Here is an 18,125-nt window from a genome sequence, read left to right on the forward strand (position 1 = left end):
CCCTTTTAAACAATACCTCTATGTGTTTTGGTGCTGGGGGACTGAGATAGCCCCATAAGCACAGAAGCAGTGAAACTGAAAGATCTGATCGACATATTTCAGTTAGACTTTCAATGTAATGACATCAGAACATCATATGCGCGATCGTCATTACATTGAAAAATGCTTTGTGAGGTTGGTAAGCTCTTCACGACCTCCAGATGCAAAAAAAAATAAAAAGGAAATCCCTCTGCTGTTCGTAGCAGGGTGATTTCGCAGTGGTGTGCCGAGGATGTAACAGTTACGACCTTGGCACACTTGTGCCATAGCCAAGGACGTAACCATTATATCCTCTGCACCGAACCAGTTAAAAGAAAAATACATTGTAGTATACTTAGTATTAAAAATAAACCCCAGACATTAACTCCATAAACTAAAAATTACAGGGACATAATACTTTAGAAATAGAATTTAAAAAATCCTAGAAATCCACTGGAAAAAAAACAAAGGTTACAGAGACGTTAGAGTTAGGAAATACCATTAAAAAACCTTAGAAAATGTATTCTAAAAATGAAACGTTACAGGGACGTTATAGGTAGGAGACAGAATTAAAAAAAAACCTTAGAGGGACGTTCTAGGTAGGATAATAAAAGAAGCAATCATGCCCATTTATGACTCCTCTAAAAGAGAAAGAATGCCAGTATATGCCATGAAAGCCAAGACAGCAGTCAGATAAGAGGCTCTAGCAGCAAATAAACGCACAATTTAATTACAACTACAACCAGGCCTCAGTAACCCGAGATATGAGACTCTAGCAGCAGCTATTGTACAGTGATAATATAACCAGGCTTAGCAGCTAGTAACCAAAGGCAATGATGCTAGAGACAAGCAGCTGAAGTACCATACCAGTGATCCAACACAGAGATACGACTTCCAGCATCAGATCACCCACAAAATCATACACAAGACTCACCATCAATCAATGACCAGATACACAGATCAAGAGATATCAATAACCGCTACATGGTGGCACAATGTCATCAGAACTAGCTATCACTGACTGAACAAAGAACAGAGATAACAGCTGTAGATGTTATACATTACAGTGTCATTAATAGCGACGAGTGACCACACAATGTAGAAACTCCTGAAGAAGATACTGCTTAATGACATGATTATTAGGATTACGGATTGGTTGTTTTGCTATCTGATCAGCTCAGGTGACATCCACATAGACATAAGTGTCTCTAAGAAGGTGCAGCGACAATTAAAAATCTTTGAGCTCCTCTTACCTTCCAGCTCCATTCACTGTTGAAGATGCCGCTCTTTGCTATATCCAGGCGGTTCCATACCACAGCCAGTTTGAGCTGGTAGGCCCAGTTCTCATGCCCCTTGTAATCCATGCTTTGTGATGCTGCAAAGAAACAAGTGACCTACAGGTTGACATGCTAGTGACACTAGTTTGGGTACAGACATTTGCATGCATGCATGCAGCAGCAGCATATATCCATTAAGTAAATATCTAGGAAGTGTCTGATCAATATGAAATGCCTAACAAGCATATAAATCATTTAGGGGTTGACAGGTTGCAGCTATGACTGCTGGCATTTCCTTTGTGACCCCTAGCCACAGAAGTGCCAAAGGCAATGTCAAGAACTGAAGGTAAACAGTGATGTGATATGGACTGTTTACTTTCTGCAGCTCCGGGTGGTAATTGTGGCATTCAGCTCTTGACACTGTAAAAGAAAGAAATATATGAATGCAATACTGGAATGGGTAAATAGGATGTAAATGAATGTCATGATATGTGCAGGCCCAACAACGGTAATACCAATAAATGCGATGTCAATGTATGCCATAACCTGTGACCGCATTACAATGTCAATACCCATAACTGCAATGTCAATGTATATATTCTATGCCTGCACAACAGCGACGATACCGGCAGTAGCAATGTCAATATATGCCATAATCTATGCACGAATTACAATGTTATCAGTTAAAGCAATGTTGATGTACGCCATGATTTAGAAATGCATAACAATGTCAATATCAATAAAGACAATATTGATGTACGCTGTGACAACTGTAGGCACAATATTGAGAATGTTGATGAAAAATGATACCAGTGACCGCCATGTAATATTTAGGAGTTCAAGTGAACTCTCATCATTGCTGTTGGATTTACTAGAGGTGACCTCCCCATCATACCCGAATCACAGATACGTGGTCAGGCAGGTTCTGCAACCTACATCCACGTCTATTGCATAACAGGTCACAGGTGGGGTTGCTCTTATCCCAAAGACAAACGCGCACCAACGGGAAAACCCGGATTGATCCCAGATAGACAGATGCACCACAAACAGGTCGGAGGCAAATGGCCCCAATAAAACTTGTTTGGCCAAAGGCTCACGTTCCCCACCAATACCACAAAGCTAAATGCCACACGTAGATAGATCCACTCAGCCAATCAGGACAAGACATGCATAAAACACATAGTGATCATGCGCTTTTCATGCCGGTTACTGGATACATACACACTGGCCCACACTAGCTCTCCCGAGGTAGAGAGACAAATGTGTCCTTATCTGATGCATGAGCTTGTTAATTTAGGACTGAGGTGCTTTTCAGAAATGTAGAAATCACTTTTATTGTACCTCACGAGATGTATATAATTGCAGCCAAAACTTTGTGTATCAAGAGGCTTTCCTCAGACACAGTCTGTCAGGACTCTCCGGGCAGCAGCGCGCAGCGTTTAATTGAACCAACTTGTTCCTGCTGTGCCAAATGACTTTTGTTTTTCCATTTCTTTAAGATAAATTTATATCCAAGAAACATTTTGTCGAGCCAGCCAGGAGAGATTGGTTTAACGAGCCTTACTGCTGCCGGAGGACAAGGACCCCTGCTTGAACTGATTTATCTGCGCAAACAAGATCAGTGACCCTATGCCATAATTGATTAGAAGCTCTGCTGAATACGCAGGGTGGAGGACCATCCGGAGGCCGCCGTCACAAGGATAGGAGACTACATCTGATCCTTAGTCCCAGCATGTGGCATATGGAAAACTAGGAAAATCGCCTAGATCATTTTTCCACAGGAAGCACACTAGAGAAAGGTGAGAGTAGCTATAGTTTTTTTTTTAGCTTGAACAGTTGGGCACAACAGTAAACCCCTGACCCTTGGTGCGTAATATAGTATTACTTTTTAGCTTGAACAGTTGGGCGTTACACAACTGTACACCCCAGATACTTGGTGTGTTAAATAGAATCACCACCTCAACCTTATTTTTCAGTCAAATTGGTTTTCTTAGAAATTCCTGTGAAAGGTGGATTTTTTGCACTTGGGGCACTGGGCGTCAGGCTGTCAGCACGCACTACCCATGGGTGTGACATAGGGTATAATTCATAATGCTAGGGAAAAGTCAGACTTTTGTGTCTGGCCACAGACGGCTGACAAGTGTCAGGTTATTCCTTTTTTCACACAAAGCACAGCTACCTTCATCCACTGAAGCAAGTAACATACTATCAGGCTCACTTAGCTATGCATAATACACAGAGCACCCACTCTCCTTGGCCCGCAGGCGCTAGGAAGGGGCTATGGTTTTTTGGACAAAGTAATCATTTTTTTCTGTGAACTTCTTTCTCCTAGTCTCTTAGGTTTGTTTCCATTTTATGCATTTATTGATGTTGCAGTGCTGTCATGTTTTGTAAATGTACTAACTGTTAAAATTTAAATGTTATGTCATGTTAGTAAGTCTCTGCTTTGTGAAATAACCAATTTTGTCCAGATCAGATTTTAACGTTTTTCTAGTGCAGTGCTACAAATCAACTCGTACTGTTCTAAACTAACAATTGCATTCTGTTTCAGGTTGTTATAATTTCATTGTATTCATCTTTTGTTCAGTGTTAAATGTCCTTTTTCAATGCATTGATTTTTTATAGAGCACATACTCCGTAGAATGTTTTTTGTACCACCCTGTGTACACTGTTCCCTTAAAATTAGAGTAGAATTTGTAATTATTTAAAGATTCTCAAGACAAATTCAAATTTACACAATTCTTAAAACAAGTTCCCTAATCAATCATAGAAACTCCCCTAAGCCATATCCAAGTGAGGTTACCCACCCAGGCTAGGAAGCTAAAGAAACACTTCCGCGAGTGGCATGTCCAAGGCTTGAGGGCAAACATTTGACACCAACACCATAGAACATACAAAAACTCATACAGACCAGGTATACAGACCAGGTATACGGGATATAAAATAAGCTAAGCGGGTGGCCCTACTAGAACTGTGGGCCATCTTAGAGGTGATCCCAGCCTATAAGACTATTCCCGATTCTGTAAGTAAGGCATCTACACCTCCCCCTCACCATACACTGGCAGGGATGTGCTCTCACTGATGCAGACCATCCCAGTCGCAGCAACGCTGGTTTACACCAATCCACAAGTCAAGGAGGCTGCTGGGCCTTCCCTGGGGTAGCAAGCCATCTGGTGGGAAGAGGATCACAGGGCGCATCAGCCCAGACACAGTCAGCCCAGTCTTAGTCCGGTGTCAAGCCTTTTCGGGGCTCGACCCCTCACCCATCAGTTGCGACCCATCAGACCTGAACCGAACAGGGAGCACTAACTCCTGAACACCCAACCATGCACCATAAGGTCAGAGGGAGTTTTATGGCCTTGCTGGAAGAGGATTCAGCCAGTGGAGGGAAAGAAAGAAACACCAGACCCGCAAAGTCCGACTCCTAAAGGGGACCAACGGGCTGCACTCCACCCAGGCAGGCCTATGGCATGGAGGAAGCATCAGCGAGTGAGGGTGAGGCCAGGATATTGCTTAGAAGAACAGCATATAGCACTGAAAGAATGAGGCAATCCAGGTGGGAGCTAGAGGAAAGGTGAGCGTGAAGGATGGAGAGAGAGAGCGAGCTCTTACCTGGGAAGCCCAGCGGGGGCGATAACTGCCCCCCGAAGGGGGCATGAGCTAGGCCCCACTTGGAGATGAGGAGGCAGGAAGGCCCCTTACCAAGTCACGCACATCACCTGACCATTGACGTAGGAAATAGGTAGTGAGGAAAGTCTGGCACGGGCACAATTGAGACACAGGAGCAGCGTGGCACCCTAGTGCACACAAGGTGAGCAACAACGAGAACATCCACCGTTCCTCCTTAATGCGCTGGTCAGACAGGAGATGAAAAGGGTAATAATGTGAAAATGATGAGCTGGAACATCGCAGGCATACGCTCTAAAAGGGGTGATACAAGATGGTTGGATTTGTTAAAAGAATATGATGTGGTGGCCCTACAGGAAACGTGGGATAGGGATTGTGATTTCTGGTTAGATGGATATACATCTTATTTTTTAGCTGCCCAGACATCGAGCTCAGGTCGAAATAAAGGAGGGTTGCTGTTTCTAATATCAGTCAATGTGAGGGGCACTGTAAAAGTATTAAACACACCATCCCAAAACTATCTAGTTTTGGAAGTTACAATGTCTAACAATTCTAAATGTGTTTATATTAACTTTTATAATGCCATACAAAGCATAGCTGTAAATGAAATCATCAACTCCTTGACAGAGTTTTTGTGTAATTATAAAGAGGGTCAAACCACTTTTGTATATTTCACCCTGATGGGGGATTTTAACATACATTTATGTCAACAGAATTGCCAGTTAAGAGATACTGCAAATATAGATATGATGCCACTTTCACACTTTGAACATTCTGCAAAGGGGTCTGCCCTAGAAGAACTTCTTCTTGAGAATGATGTATTTGAACCAGAGTTCTTTGATATCAATGAAAGGGTCCCAACTTACAGTGCTAAGGACAGCAATACTAGTATTGATTATATATTCATCTCTCCGGGCATGTTACATAATGTTATCTTTTATAATGCTATTCATATTACATTCAGTGATCATAATCCTGTTGTGTTAGAAGTAGAAAACAACAACCTGTTTTTATTTAATAAAATAACCAAAGCAGAAATACCTACAGACTTAGTTGCTAGGGACCAGGTGAGACGGGTTAAATGGAGCAAAATCATCCCAGAAGATTTTTTTATTCCTTAAATCTAAAAGTGGGTAAAGAAATTAACATATGTAGGGAACCACTTAAATTTGAGGGGAATATAATTTTGTCAATCGAAACCATCTGCCGCCAAGTAGCGGATGATTTAAAATGCAAATCGAAAAGCAGGGAGAAAAAGGTAAAGGGGTGGTTTGATAACGAATGCACCAAAACCCATAGAGAATTACATAAAGCATTGAAAAAGATACCCCGAGATAGACTAGAGGTGGTCAGGCCTAGGAAAAAGTATAATTTGAATATTTTAAGGAGAAAAAATGAAATAAAAAGACAGGCATGGGATGACTTGTACGAGAAGGCTACTCTGAGGGATAGCGCTAAATTCTGGACTATTGTTAACACTCCCTTATTTAATGGGAAAGAAAATGCGCCACTAGAGGTAAATATCCCCGAACATGACTGGTTGGATCATTTCCAAAAGATTTATGGCAGTAACCTCGAGCTAGGCCCCATAGACCCAATTGTGATTAACACGCATGACATTCTACCTGGATTTTCTATAAAGGAGGTTCAGAAGGCAATTGAGGACAAGGCGGGCCAGAAGGCCCCTGGCCCAGACGGAGTACCAGCCGACATGTTTAAAGCAAACTCGGGTATGTGGTCAGTGGTCCTCGCTAACGTCTTTAATGTAGTTAGTATTGATAAGACAAGAGCCCCAACAACCTGGTCACAATCCATTATAATCCCCATCTTTAAGAAGGGTCAAAGGGGGGACCCAAGATGCTATAGGCCCATATCTCGGTTAGATTCTACTTTTAAAATCCTAGGTAAGGTTATACTAGAAAGAATCTCAGCCTGGGCCACTAATAAAGATATTCTGTGTGAGGCTCAGTATGGCTTTCGATCTGGCAGAGGCACTGAAGATCAATGCCTAAATTTACATCTTACTCTGAGGAAATATACAGTAGCATCAAAGGGGATGATGTACCCGGCATTCATGGACTTGTCCACAGCCTTTGACCCAGTTAATAGGTCAAGGCTGTGGACAATACTCCTTGAAAGGGGACTGGATCGAGCACTTGTGAATTTTTTGGCGCAACTCCATAGTGATCTGAGGGCGACTATTCGCATGTCTCAAGAGGGTAATTGTACAGCATTTTTTAAATCAGGAAGGGGGGTGCGCCAAGGGTGCATCTTGGCCCCCATGCTTTTTTCCCTTTATATTAATTCATTAGGAAAGTCCCTGGAAGCTGCCTCTACTGATGTACCGCGTATGGGTGGCTCCTTGATGCCGGTCCTAATATATGCCGATGATACGGTATTGTTGTCGAGAACCCCAAATGGCTTACAACATCTATTAAATACCTTTGGGGCTTTTATGCAAGACCTGGATCTATTAGTAAATATAGAGAAATCACATGTAATGGCAGTGGGCAAACGCAAGAATAGTATTAAACCCCTCTCCTGTAATGGCTCTGTGCTTTCCAAAGTCAAAGTTTTCACCTACCTAGGAGTGGTGTTTGATGAGAAAAGGACGTGGGCACCACAAATCTCGAGCAAAGCAGTGGCAGTAAAGAGATCGGCGGCCGCTATCCTGGGTTTCACAAAACGACTGGGTGGCAAACCGGCCGAGGCTATATTGTCCATCTATAGAGCCAAATCCCTGGCCATTGCCAGGTACGGGGCCTCGATATGGGGTTTTAAAAACATGGCTCATATACAAAAAGAGGAGAATATATTCTTGCGATCCCTTATGGGCCTTCCCCAGCCTTCGCAATCTATATGGAATTGGGGATGGGGTATATTGAAGACACGCTGTCCATGGCCCCACTCTTGTCATGGATTAAAACATGGCTTAATCCAGACTTAACTTTAAATCATAAGATCATTAGGGATTGTATGGGGCGGGACAATGTAGCTGCGATCGGGTGGCTAACATATCAAAACAACTGCAGAATATCTGGGCCGCCCTGATCTATATACAAAACCTGAAGGCCTAATAAGAGAAGACATCAAATGGGTCAAGATCCACTTTATAAAGAAAAGGGAAGCAGAAAGAGTTAAGCGAAATAATGAAGCCAACTGTAAGATCTCACTATATGATGATTACATCGTTATCTATTCAACCGTACTTGACGATAGTTAATAAACCATACCATCGGTGGCTCCTTACAAAATTTTGCTTTAATCAAGCTCACTTTCTGCTGGGTGAATATGATAAGTGGTGTAAGCCTCACGAGAATGCTCCCTGCAAATGTGATGATTTTTCTGACCAGGACTTATTGCATTTTGTGTTCTTTTGTCCCTTCTTTAAGAGTGGCAGGGAGAAGTTTATCAAGCCAATACTGAAAGATCAAGAGTTTATCCAAGTTAAACAGGCTTTATTGTTCCTGCAGCTAATGGAGTCACCACTAGTAATATATGGGGTAGCCAATTTCCTGATAATGTCAATTCGGTCCAGGCAAAAGAGAGTTCGGCCAACTTGTGCCGTATAATATGGAAATTGACGATTGATCGAAATATTTCTAGGCAACTAGTTTTTCAATACCTGACCTTTAGCAAAAGCTACTTTATGAATCTCGCAAGGTTTGCACACTTCCCATGGATGTAAAATGGAAATAGAATGACTGTAAATAGTACTGTAAATAGATCTGTAGCAATTTCAATGTATAAAATTGTGTAAAATTTGATAGATTTGCACAATTCGCAGTGGTTCTAAAAATTATGGAATTGTAAATAATTTCGTTGTATAGTTACCTTGATCACCGCTGAAGACGTGTATATATTGAATCCCTGCTTTTAATAACTTTTTATTAATCTTTTTTTTTAAAAAATTGTGTTTGATCAAAAATCAATGTATAGCATACTTTTATGATTTTAAAATAATCGAATAAAGTGCAATTGACTCACTCCTTAATGCGCTGGTCAGACAGACCAACCCATAGAGAAATAGTATCCATAGGGAAAGGGCGAGGCCTTTGTGTGACCTTCCTTTCATCTACTAGCCAGCTGGACCGAACGGACGGCCAAGAGTATGATCGTTCGTGACCAGAAGAGGGATCCTTCAATGCCCGAAGACATGACCATTAAGGAAGACTGCATTCAGAATGGAAGGGAAGAGCCAAAATGGAACTACCCCTACATGCAGGAGTTCTTAAGACGATGGGAGTGATACGTTGGGGAGAAACGGATAGAGCTTCCCATGCCAGGATTTGCCCGCTACTACAGAAAGGTGCAGCAGGAACCATTGATGTGCCTTTGCACAGATGGACAAAGAAGGGCTCGGGTATAAACTGGCCCAATGGATGGGGCAGGAAAATGGATCTCATGCTTTGAAAAAAACAGCAGGCATAAACTTGTCTTTAGGTGACATCAAAAATCTGCTCAGCAGTCTCAATAGGGGGGCACATCGACATGGTGTTCCCCAAAGCCCACATTTCCACTTATCAACACCGATCATGATGGGGCTGCATTTAACTAAATTAGACAAGATTTGCATGGCGCAAAGGGGGATATTCCCTGAATTCCCAGACATAGGAGGACTGATGGCAGAGAGCATAAAACCGGGGAGAATGTGGCCGAATTCCTAGACAGGATGAGAGAACGATGGGGCGCAGAAGACAGGACAGCCCTGGACTGACACTGGTCCCCAGGTTGCATTCTTCTACAATATCCAAGAGAGGACTACCCACTGAGATTCTGACTAGATTAGATAGTGTAGTAGGGCTGGATACCAAACCTTAGCAGGAAACTACAGGCCCACCTACTACACTAAAACCGGAAGACACAGGAGAAGGACAGGTAGAAGCAAGAGCAGGCCCAAAGAGACACCGCCAAACTGGACCAACGTAAGCTGAAAAAGACCACCATAGAGGGGGTGCATTAGCTGCAAACGTTCAGACAGCACCGGTCTCAAAGGGAGCTCCACTTATGGACCCCAGAGGGTGTCCGACCAATCCTAGTGGCCGAGATCAGGGAGGCAGGTTCCAAACCGGCCTTGTAGTGTGCAACTATTGTGACCGCATGGGTCACAGGGCTGACCGGTGACATCTAAAAATGTACCACCATCAGAATAGGATACTGCCAGGACATCCCCCACAAAGCATCCACCCCCAAAACCAAGCTCCGAACGCACATGTATCACACAATCAGCTTCAAGGAAATCTAGCTGAATCCACCCTGATTACAGACCACTCACTGCAACAGACTGAAAGTTCAGTCCCTTAGGGACCAAACCCACAGCAAGGTGGGGTGACATTCTTGGATGGCAGTGCCCTAGCGTAATCAGAGGGTACAAATGCACCATAAGTACAATACCATCCCCCAAAATTACTTATTCCTTTTATACCACTCAGTCACATTTACTCACCTGCTACTACCACCAGCCTTCAGGACGGCCATGGTATGTCAACTGGGAGTCCACATTAGAATTTGCATTCTACTGCTGTTGGTACCCAGGACAAGGTTGACTGATCACACACCCAGGGAAAAGGACAAGATCTTACTCTTGCTGAGAAGACACAGAAAACAAACAGTTCTAGCCATTTCCCTGCAGTTTCCAAGAGGGGTCCACACACAACCTTCTGGCCACCTCCAGTATCCCTTGTTAAAATTTGCATCGCCCAAAAACACAGGTAACCACCAACTGGGACCTGCACAAAACGGCTTAAAAACAGCCCAAATATTCTCGATCCTTACATAAGAAGGGCATAAACCAGTTACTAACCATTTAGAGAAAAACCTCATTCCACGCCAGGTGTGGAGAACCAAGGGACAAGCACGGTTCAACTGAACATTAACTTTAAATCCAAACATCCACTTCCCTTCACAATTGCACGCAGCACGTGCAGGTCAAAAGGACACCCCTGCTCCAATCAAAGCATCACATCTTTAAATGGAGCAACCCACAGGAAAATAATACGGTCCCCAATGTAGCTAGGAGAGGGGGAAACCCAAAGTACAGAGAGCACTAAAACGGTTTATAACTCACTACTCCCCCAAAATTCAAGCACCTCTTAAAACCGTTTAAAGCTCACAATCCTCCTAAAACCTTAGCACTTCCTTTTTAGTACCCCATGAGGAATAATTTGCCCATAGTTATACCATCGAGCCCATCAGTAAAATATAAATGCAGGCATTTTCCAGACAACTGCCTAACAATATGTTTTTTCTAACTTCAGCTACAAACCGAACCTTTTATCCTACTGGTCAGTGATCGAGGTTTAAGTGCACTAACACTTTAAAGTGGCCGACCGTTACATTGACTTTTGCAAAAACCCTTTCAAAAACTGTTTGCACTGCACCAAGACACCCTTGGGCACCCAGATAACACACACCATACCGAATATGAGCCTTGAGCCTACAACTGTTTTTTAAGTTATGTATTTTGGTACATGCTCTATTTAGTCGGTATGCACTCAATTCCCCCGTAGCTAGACGTATGCCTAATCTTGTACATTTTGCTTCTATATACTTGCAACACATGTGCAGTGGCCTCTCACCTCACATACGTGTACACAGAACCAAACACTAGTATTCCTCACGCACTACACAGTGCACACCTACGTAATGCCTGGTATCAACACATAACCGCCGTAGGCACACAAACTCCGAATAGGTTATGTTATATATGTTCATTGATACCCCCACGCCATAGATGCAGACAGGGTTTAACTATCCTAGGAGATAGCCCCTGAAAGAGCAAAGTGCCTGGTTCATCTGTACTTATGTAGGAGCAGGGTGAAGATCCAACCCCTTATAGGAGAACCCCCTAGGGCACTAGTAAACATCACCCGATATGGGACCAACCCCCACTACAATGTATCTCTTCACCTAGCCCAGCAACACCCAGTCCGAGGTAGACAGGATGCGCAGAAGGGGCACCATATGGGGAGGAAACAGTTTGGCCCCGGACTTCGTAAAAAAGAGGTTACTTAACCCCTTCCCCGCTCATGACTAGCTCAGCTCGTCATGAGTTGTGCTGCTCGCACGCTGATGACGAGCTATGCTCGTCGTCATGTAACGCGCGTTTTTAAAAACCGCCGCGTACAGCGGGAAAAGCCGCCGCACGCATGCGGTTAAGGTTTCAAGACCACTGCACAAATACATCCACCCCTGCAGTCCCACTATGGCCCTTAAAATCTGTGGGTCCACCTTCTTGAATGACAAGTGGACACTAGACATGGAATTCCAGTGCAGGGCCTCTCATCTCAATCATGCAGGGAGAAATGAGTCCCAGGGGAGGTGTCCAATGCTAGCACTGACACCCCATGCCAGGAAATCTGGTATACCAAGATTATTAAGTACACATGGTTGAATGGGAACAGGCAACTTACACTGTACTCTTTATGTTTTAGAGGCAAAGGAACCATACCGTTGGGCAATAATGATAACTTTGGCATGATACTGTATGTACCTACCTGCATTGGTGCACCTCCATGTTGATAGATTTCTATTGGCAATGTGACAAACTTGCCTACACCCAGCTCAGCCCCGGATGGTGGGGGATCTGCACCCTCATGACCATACACACTCCAACCCCGGTCATCCTTGGAGGAGATCTGTATGAGTTGTCTGAACATTTGTTACAGAGGAAAACAACTGTTGCATCAGGCCCGAAGGAGAAGAACTGCAGGTTATTTTGGCTGGACTCAGAATAATGACACTCCAGAAGAATTTAGACTGTCCACAAAGCTTCAAGTAAATGCTGGGAGGCTCAATACCCTTTTTCAGCATGTAAACAAAGGCAAACGTCCACTGGGTGCAAATAACCAGGTGGGAGTTGCTGAAGAGGATTAACGAAACTGAGCTCAGCCTAAGCGGTATCAGGGAAGAACTGAAAACCATCCCCTTTAAAGGAATGGTGGTTTTGTGATCGCACTTCCACTCCCCTTGGCATTTGGCAGATTGAAGCCCACTTGATGACCGGGGTGGAGGGTGAGGTGTGAGCCAAGACTGGTGCTTCCTGTTGTACTTTTATTCCTGGAAATGACATGGACAATTAGACATTAGCTTGTGCCATCCAGGAACTGCACCGTCTGAAAGCAGACAAAAAAGGAGGTTGCCCGCAGGAGGACTGGTTACATAGTATCTTTCAGTGGATCCCACTATGGGTGTCCAAACAATTAACCAAATTGTTCCTGTTTTGCCAAACGCCTCTTTTCTTACATTTGTTTTTAAGGTAAATTCATATCCTAGAAACCGCAATGTACAGCATCCTGAATTAAAAAATGAAATAAAATATACACATTTAAACATTTTTGCAGATCTGTATTGTGTGTAATGTTCCTATGAATGATATCCTCTTAAAATGTAAGTGGTATATAAAATAAACATATTTGTGTTCATAACCTGTTCTATTATTTAATTTTGCAGTTAGAAGACTTCTTAATTACAATTATTGTAATTTCATCGTGATTACGGTCATGTGACCTTACTTCTTGGGAATATGCAGTGTCACAGATCATATGGTGTCACTTCCTGTGAAGTTATTGGGTCACATGGTGGTTTTGTGATAGCACTTCTACTCCCCTTGGCATTTGGCAGATTGAAGCCCACGCTAGAGAGGTGTATAGTAAGACCTGACCAGAAAGAACTGTGGAGGGTGTCCTCCTCATAACTAACTTAACTGATGGTGCCGGTGCTATTCCTGGATGCCACTTGATAATTGCAATAGCATTCTGATGAGCGAATGTTATTTTGATTTTTTTAGGCTGCATGATAACGATGTGGCATTGAACATTAATAAAGCTGCTAAATCGCCATCTTTTAAATCGGGCTTACTATGATTTGCACTGAGTTTTTAAATACTTTAACTGTACCTTATACCTTCTTGCCAGCGCCCCGTTCCACCGTGGGATCTCCCGTTTGTTGTGGAGGGCGCCGGCGAATAGCCCGTCTCTTGCCTGATTGGCTGCTAGGGTCACGAGGGCTTCGCCTTTCAGTCCCTCCCCTATTTAACCCGGTGCGTCTCCCTCCGCGATCAGCGGACGCGGTCAGCCTGCGCACCGAAGTCGCGCCTAAGTCCAGCCCGTCTGCGCCCGTCCGAGACAGGATGGGACCAGGGGCCCGACATCTATGCCTACCATTCCTGTAAGGACCCCTCACATCAGGTATACGGCGCAAACTCTGTTACATCTCAGACCAACCCCTCTCACAGGATGCTCCAGAGACTCCTGGCCGTGCCCCGAGGGCCCTTTCTCTTGCATTTATTGCAAGTTTCAAGCTTCACACACCAAACTCTATACTGAGATGTCCGATAAAAGGGAACAAACCTCACCCAAAGGGACAAAAGTTACAAAGTGCCTCCTCTTAAATGTCCGCTCCCTACCTAAACACCAACTAGAAGTATGGGACCTTGCACATACAATACAACCCGACCTTTGCTTCCTAACGGAAACTTGGTTGAAACCCCATACGGTCCCTGCTATAGCCGTGGGGGTTCCTCTGGGCTATAAGTTTGTCCATTTTGACCGCCCAGAGAAAACAGGTGTGGCCTTGCCATCATGCATAAAGAACACCTGAAGATCACAATACTAGAACAAAAGTACAGCCCGCTCCTTGAGATATTAATTTTTAAAATGCATTATGCCACAAACAGATTCTGGAAAGGAGCCTTAGTCTATCGCCCACCGGGGCCCACTACAGGTTTCTCCCTTGCACTACTGGAACTCCTGGCCCCACATTTTAAAGCAAAGGAAGACTTTCCTTCTCGGCGACTTTAATATTCACGCTGATAATTCTGGACATCCAGAAAAATTTCTCTGGTTTCAGATTTATCCTCCCTTGGTTTGATGCTGCAAAACCATGAACCCACCCATATAGGAGGTCACCTCCTAGATCTGCTATTTACTAATTTCTCCAAAGTACAATGTCTTCCCCCGGTTCAAATAATTTGGTCCGACCACTTCATTGTGGAATATCCAAGGCGGATAAGCCCTCATAAACTCTTCCACCTGTCTGGCGCCGACAGTGGCACAAAGTCACCGTAGAGGAATTGCAAAAGGAATGGAAGCAGCCCATCCCCACTGAGACTGATAGTGTAGAGACCGCACTGACCAAATTCAACAACTCTTACAGAAGCAATTGACAAAATAGCACCTCTAAAGCTACACAAACAATACCCTGCTACCAAACAGGAAATATGGTACACTGATGAGCTTAGAACAGAGAAACAAAAATGTAGGAGGTTAGAAAAGAAATGGAGAAAAACACGAACTGAAGTAAACAAGAAAGCACATCATGAGACCCAGACTAAATATTATAAAAATATTAAACTTGCTCGGAGGAATAGCCTCTCCCAACAACTTGCAGAAGCGGGTAACCGATCTAAGGAGTTATTTAAAATTCTCCAGGAGTTTGTAAAACCCATCGCATGCAAAAGCCCCGACGACTTCTCCCAAAAATTATGCGACGAAATCTTTGTTCTTCGAAAATAAAATCAACTTGATTTATGATAAAATCTTACAGGCCTCCAATCAAAAAAGTAACAATTCTCTCTCCTCCTACTCTGCCCACACGGAGAAAAACCACACTTACGACATTTCCAACAGTCAATGATTCAGATCTCACCTCCCTCTTGAGCCACATAAAATCTGGATCTCCAGATGACTTTCTATCAGCCAAAATAACTGCTTCCCTGCAAAATCTGCTTGGGCCCCACATCCAAACACTGATTAACCATTCTCTCAGGGAAGGATCTGTGCCCACAGAATGGAAAAAAGCAGTGGTGAACCCTATCCGAAAGGACGCAGCAATTCCATGGACCGATCTCCCTAACCTCCGACCCATCTCCCTCTTACCTCTTCTCATCAAGATGACCGAGAGACACGTAAACACTCACTTGTCCAAATACATCGAGGCAGCGGAGGGCCTAGATTCTTCTCAATCTGGATTTAGGCCCAATCACAGCACAGAATCTGCCCTCCTCTCAGTGACCGATAACATCAAGATGTCACTGGATGGAGGAGACTCCATGATTCTAGTGCTGTTAGATTTATCCGCTGCCTTCGACACTGTCTCATGAGATACTTCTCGATCGTCTGAGGGAGATGGGAATAGAAGGTGCGGCTCTCTCCTGGCTGCAAAGATTTCTTTCGGATCGACAACAAGGTCAGATTGGGCTCTCATCATTCCATCTCAAGGGAGCTCACCAAGGGAGTGCCACAGGGCTCATGCCTAAGCCCCACACTCTTTAACGTGTATGTGGCCCCCTTGGCGGACGTTGTAAGATCTTATGGGTTCACCCCTGTGTCGTACGCTGACGACACTCAGCTTTTGTTCCCCTTTAAAACCCTAACGCCCGCAATACAAAAATCTTTTGCAGACGGAAAGAGGGCAATATCTGACTGGATGGCCACAAATTGCCTCCAGTGCAATGTAGGCAAGACTGAGGTTATGCTGTTTGGGGAGGCCACACTTTTGTAGTCCCCAGAATGGTGGCCCCCAGATTTAGGACCAACACCAAGCCCCAAACAGACTGTTAAAAACCTTGGTGTGCGGATAGACAAAACTCTTCTGCTTAAAGAGCACACAAATCAAGTAGCAGGATCCTGCTTCCGGGTCATTGGACTGTTACGAGTCTTCCCATTCCTATCAGATTCTTACAGGAAGACTCTCGTTCAGGCCTTGGTAATCAGTAGACTGGACTACTGTAATGGCCTACTGATCTCAGCCAATGAGGAACAACTTCAGAGACTACAGATGGTCCAGAACACCGCTGAGAGACTAGTTCTCAACGCCCAGCCAAGGTCTGCCTCACTCCCCCTCTTGACAAAACTCCACTGGTTGCCAATTAGACAACGTGTAAAATTTAAAATCTGCTGCACTATTCACAGATGTCTGTTTGGCAATGGCCCTAAATATTTAAAAGAAAAATTCATACCCTACAAGCCCAGTCGCACCCTGCGCTCCAGCAGTCAGCAACAACTCCAGGTTCCAAGGATAAAAAAAAAGCTAGGCAGGGAGGGCGAGCCCTGTCCTACAAAGGCCCCATCCTATGGAACCCACTGCCCTCTGCCCTCAAAAATACTACCAATTTCCAATCCTTCAAGAAGTCCTTGAAAACGTTTCTATTTGTCTCCTGCTAGGAATCTCTCCCCATCTCCTTCACAGTTCAGAACCAGGTCCTGGCCCCTCGGTAGAGCGTAAGCGCGGAGATACCCTTTCGGGGGTTGAATTCCAGCGCTATAAAAGAGTATAAATAAATAAATAAATAAATAAAAATACCCAGCAGAGAGGTTTACAGAGAAGAGGAGGGTAGCACTACAAAGGTTTTTTTATCCTGACAATAGTATGAAAGAACTAGGCCAAAAACACTTGTCACTTCACTAGATTAGTGCTGCTGGTGATGCAGAATGTTTGCCAACTATAGGTCTAATGAACAAAATGTTTACTTAAATGAAATTTAACAGACACTCGGACACAATCTAAACTCTCAAATAAAAGCAATCCGTAAGTTGTGGGAGGCATAAGCCAACTCCATGGCTACTTTGGTTATTGTGCAAGAAAAACGAGTGCAGAATCCTCATTCCAAAATAAGTTGTTACCCTTCTGAACTGCACTTAGACTTATTAAAACTAGGGCTCCCGGTGTTATGGTATTTACTTTTTTTGTCATTTCCATCTGTAATTATCCATATTTTTTGGGGGGGTAGGGCACTTTATCTGTATTTATCCACATTCATTTTTGCCACAAGCAAAAGTCTATGCTGCATGTATGTATCTTTCCACATTTATTTAAATAAATTTAAATGCACACATGCATTCGGTTGTTAATGGTCAACACTATACATTCATCGAAAATCTTTGCCATTTGCAAATGTCCCAAATACACTTAAAAGTGCAATCACAAGCCATCTGTCTCAGAGCCTTGCAGTTTGTCATCAGCAGAGTGCCACATCCTCTCCCTTACTGAACACCATACTGCCGCACTGAGAGAAACTCACACTGCCTTCAGCGACAACCCAATTGTGTCCCGCTATAAACACCTGGAAGCAATTCAAATCAAATTATGCACTAGAGTAACATGCTGTCTGAAAAAAAGTAACATACTGGGAAAAAACAAACACTCATAGGAAATACAACTTAAAGCTATTACACTCCTTATTCAGAAATCAATGAGCGTTTT

At 43.7% G+C, this 18,125-nt stretch overlaps 1 protein-coding gene across 2 annotated transcripts in view; it reads right to left on the reverse strand.

Moving 5' to 3' along the window:
- Positions 1–18,125, reverse strand: part of LOC144773609 (transient receptor potential cation channel subfamily M member 2-like) — a 1,291,174-nt gene that overhangs the window by 960,125 nt on the left and 312,924 nt on the right. For both annotated transcript variants that reach the window (XM_078658751.1, XM_078658750.1), the window contains exon 11: positions 1,272–1,393. In XM_078658751.1, the coding sequence (XP_078514877.1) occupies positions 1,272–1,393 (122 nt within the window). The remainder of the gene's footprint in view (positions 1–1,271; positions 1,394–18,125) is intronic.

Source organism: Lissotriton helveticus, chromosome 8, assembly GCF_964261635.1.
Source record: "Lissotriton helveticus chromosome 8, aLisHel1.1, whole genome shotgun sequence".
NCBI lineage: Eukaryota > Metazoa > Chordata > Amphibia > Caudata > Salamandridae > Lissotriton > Lissotriton helveticus.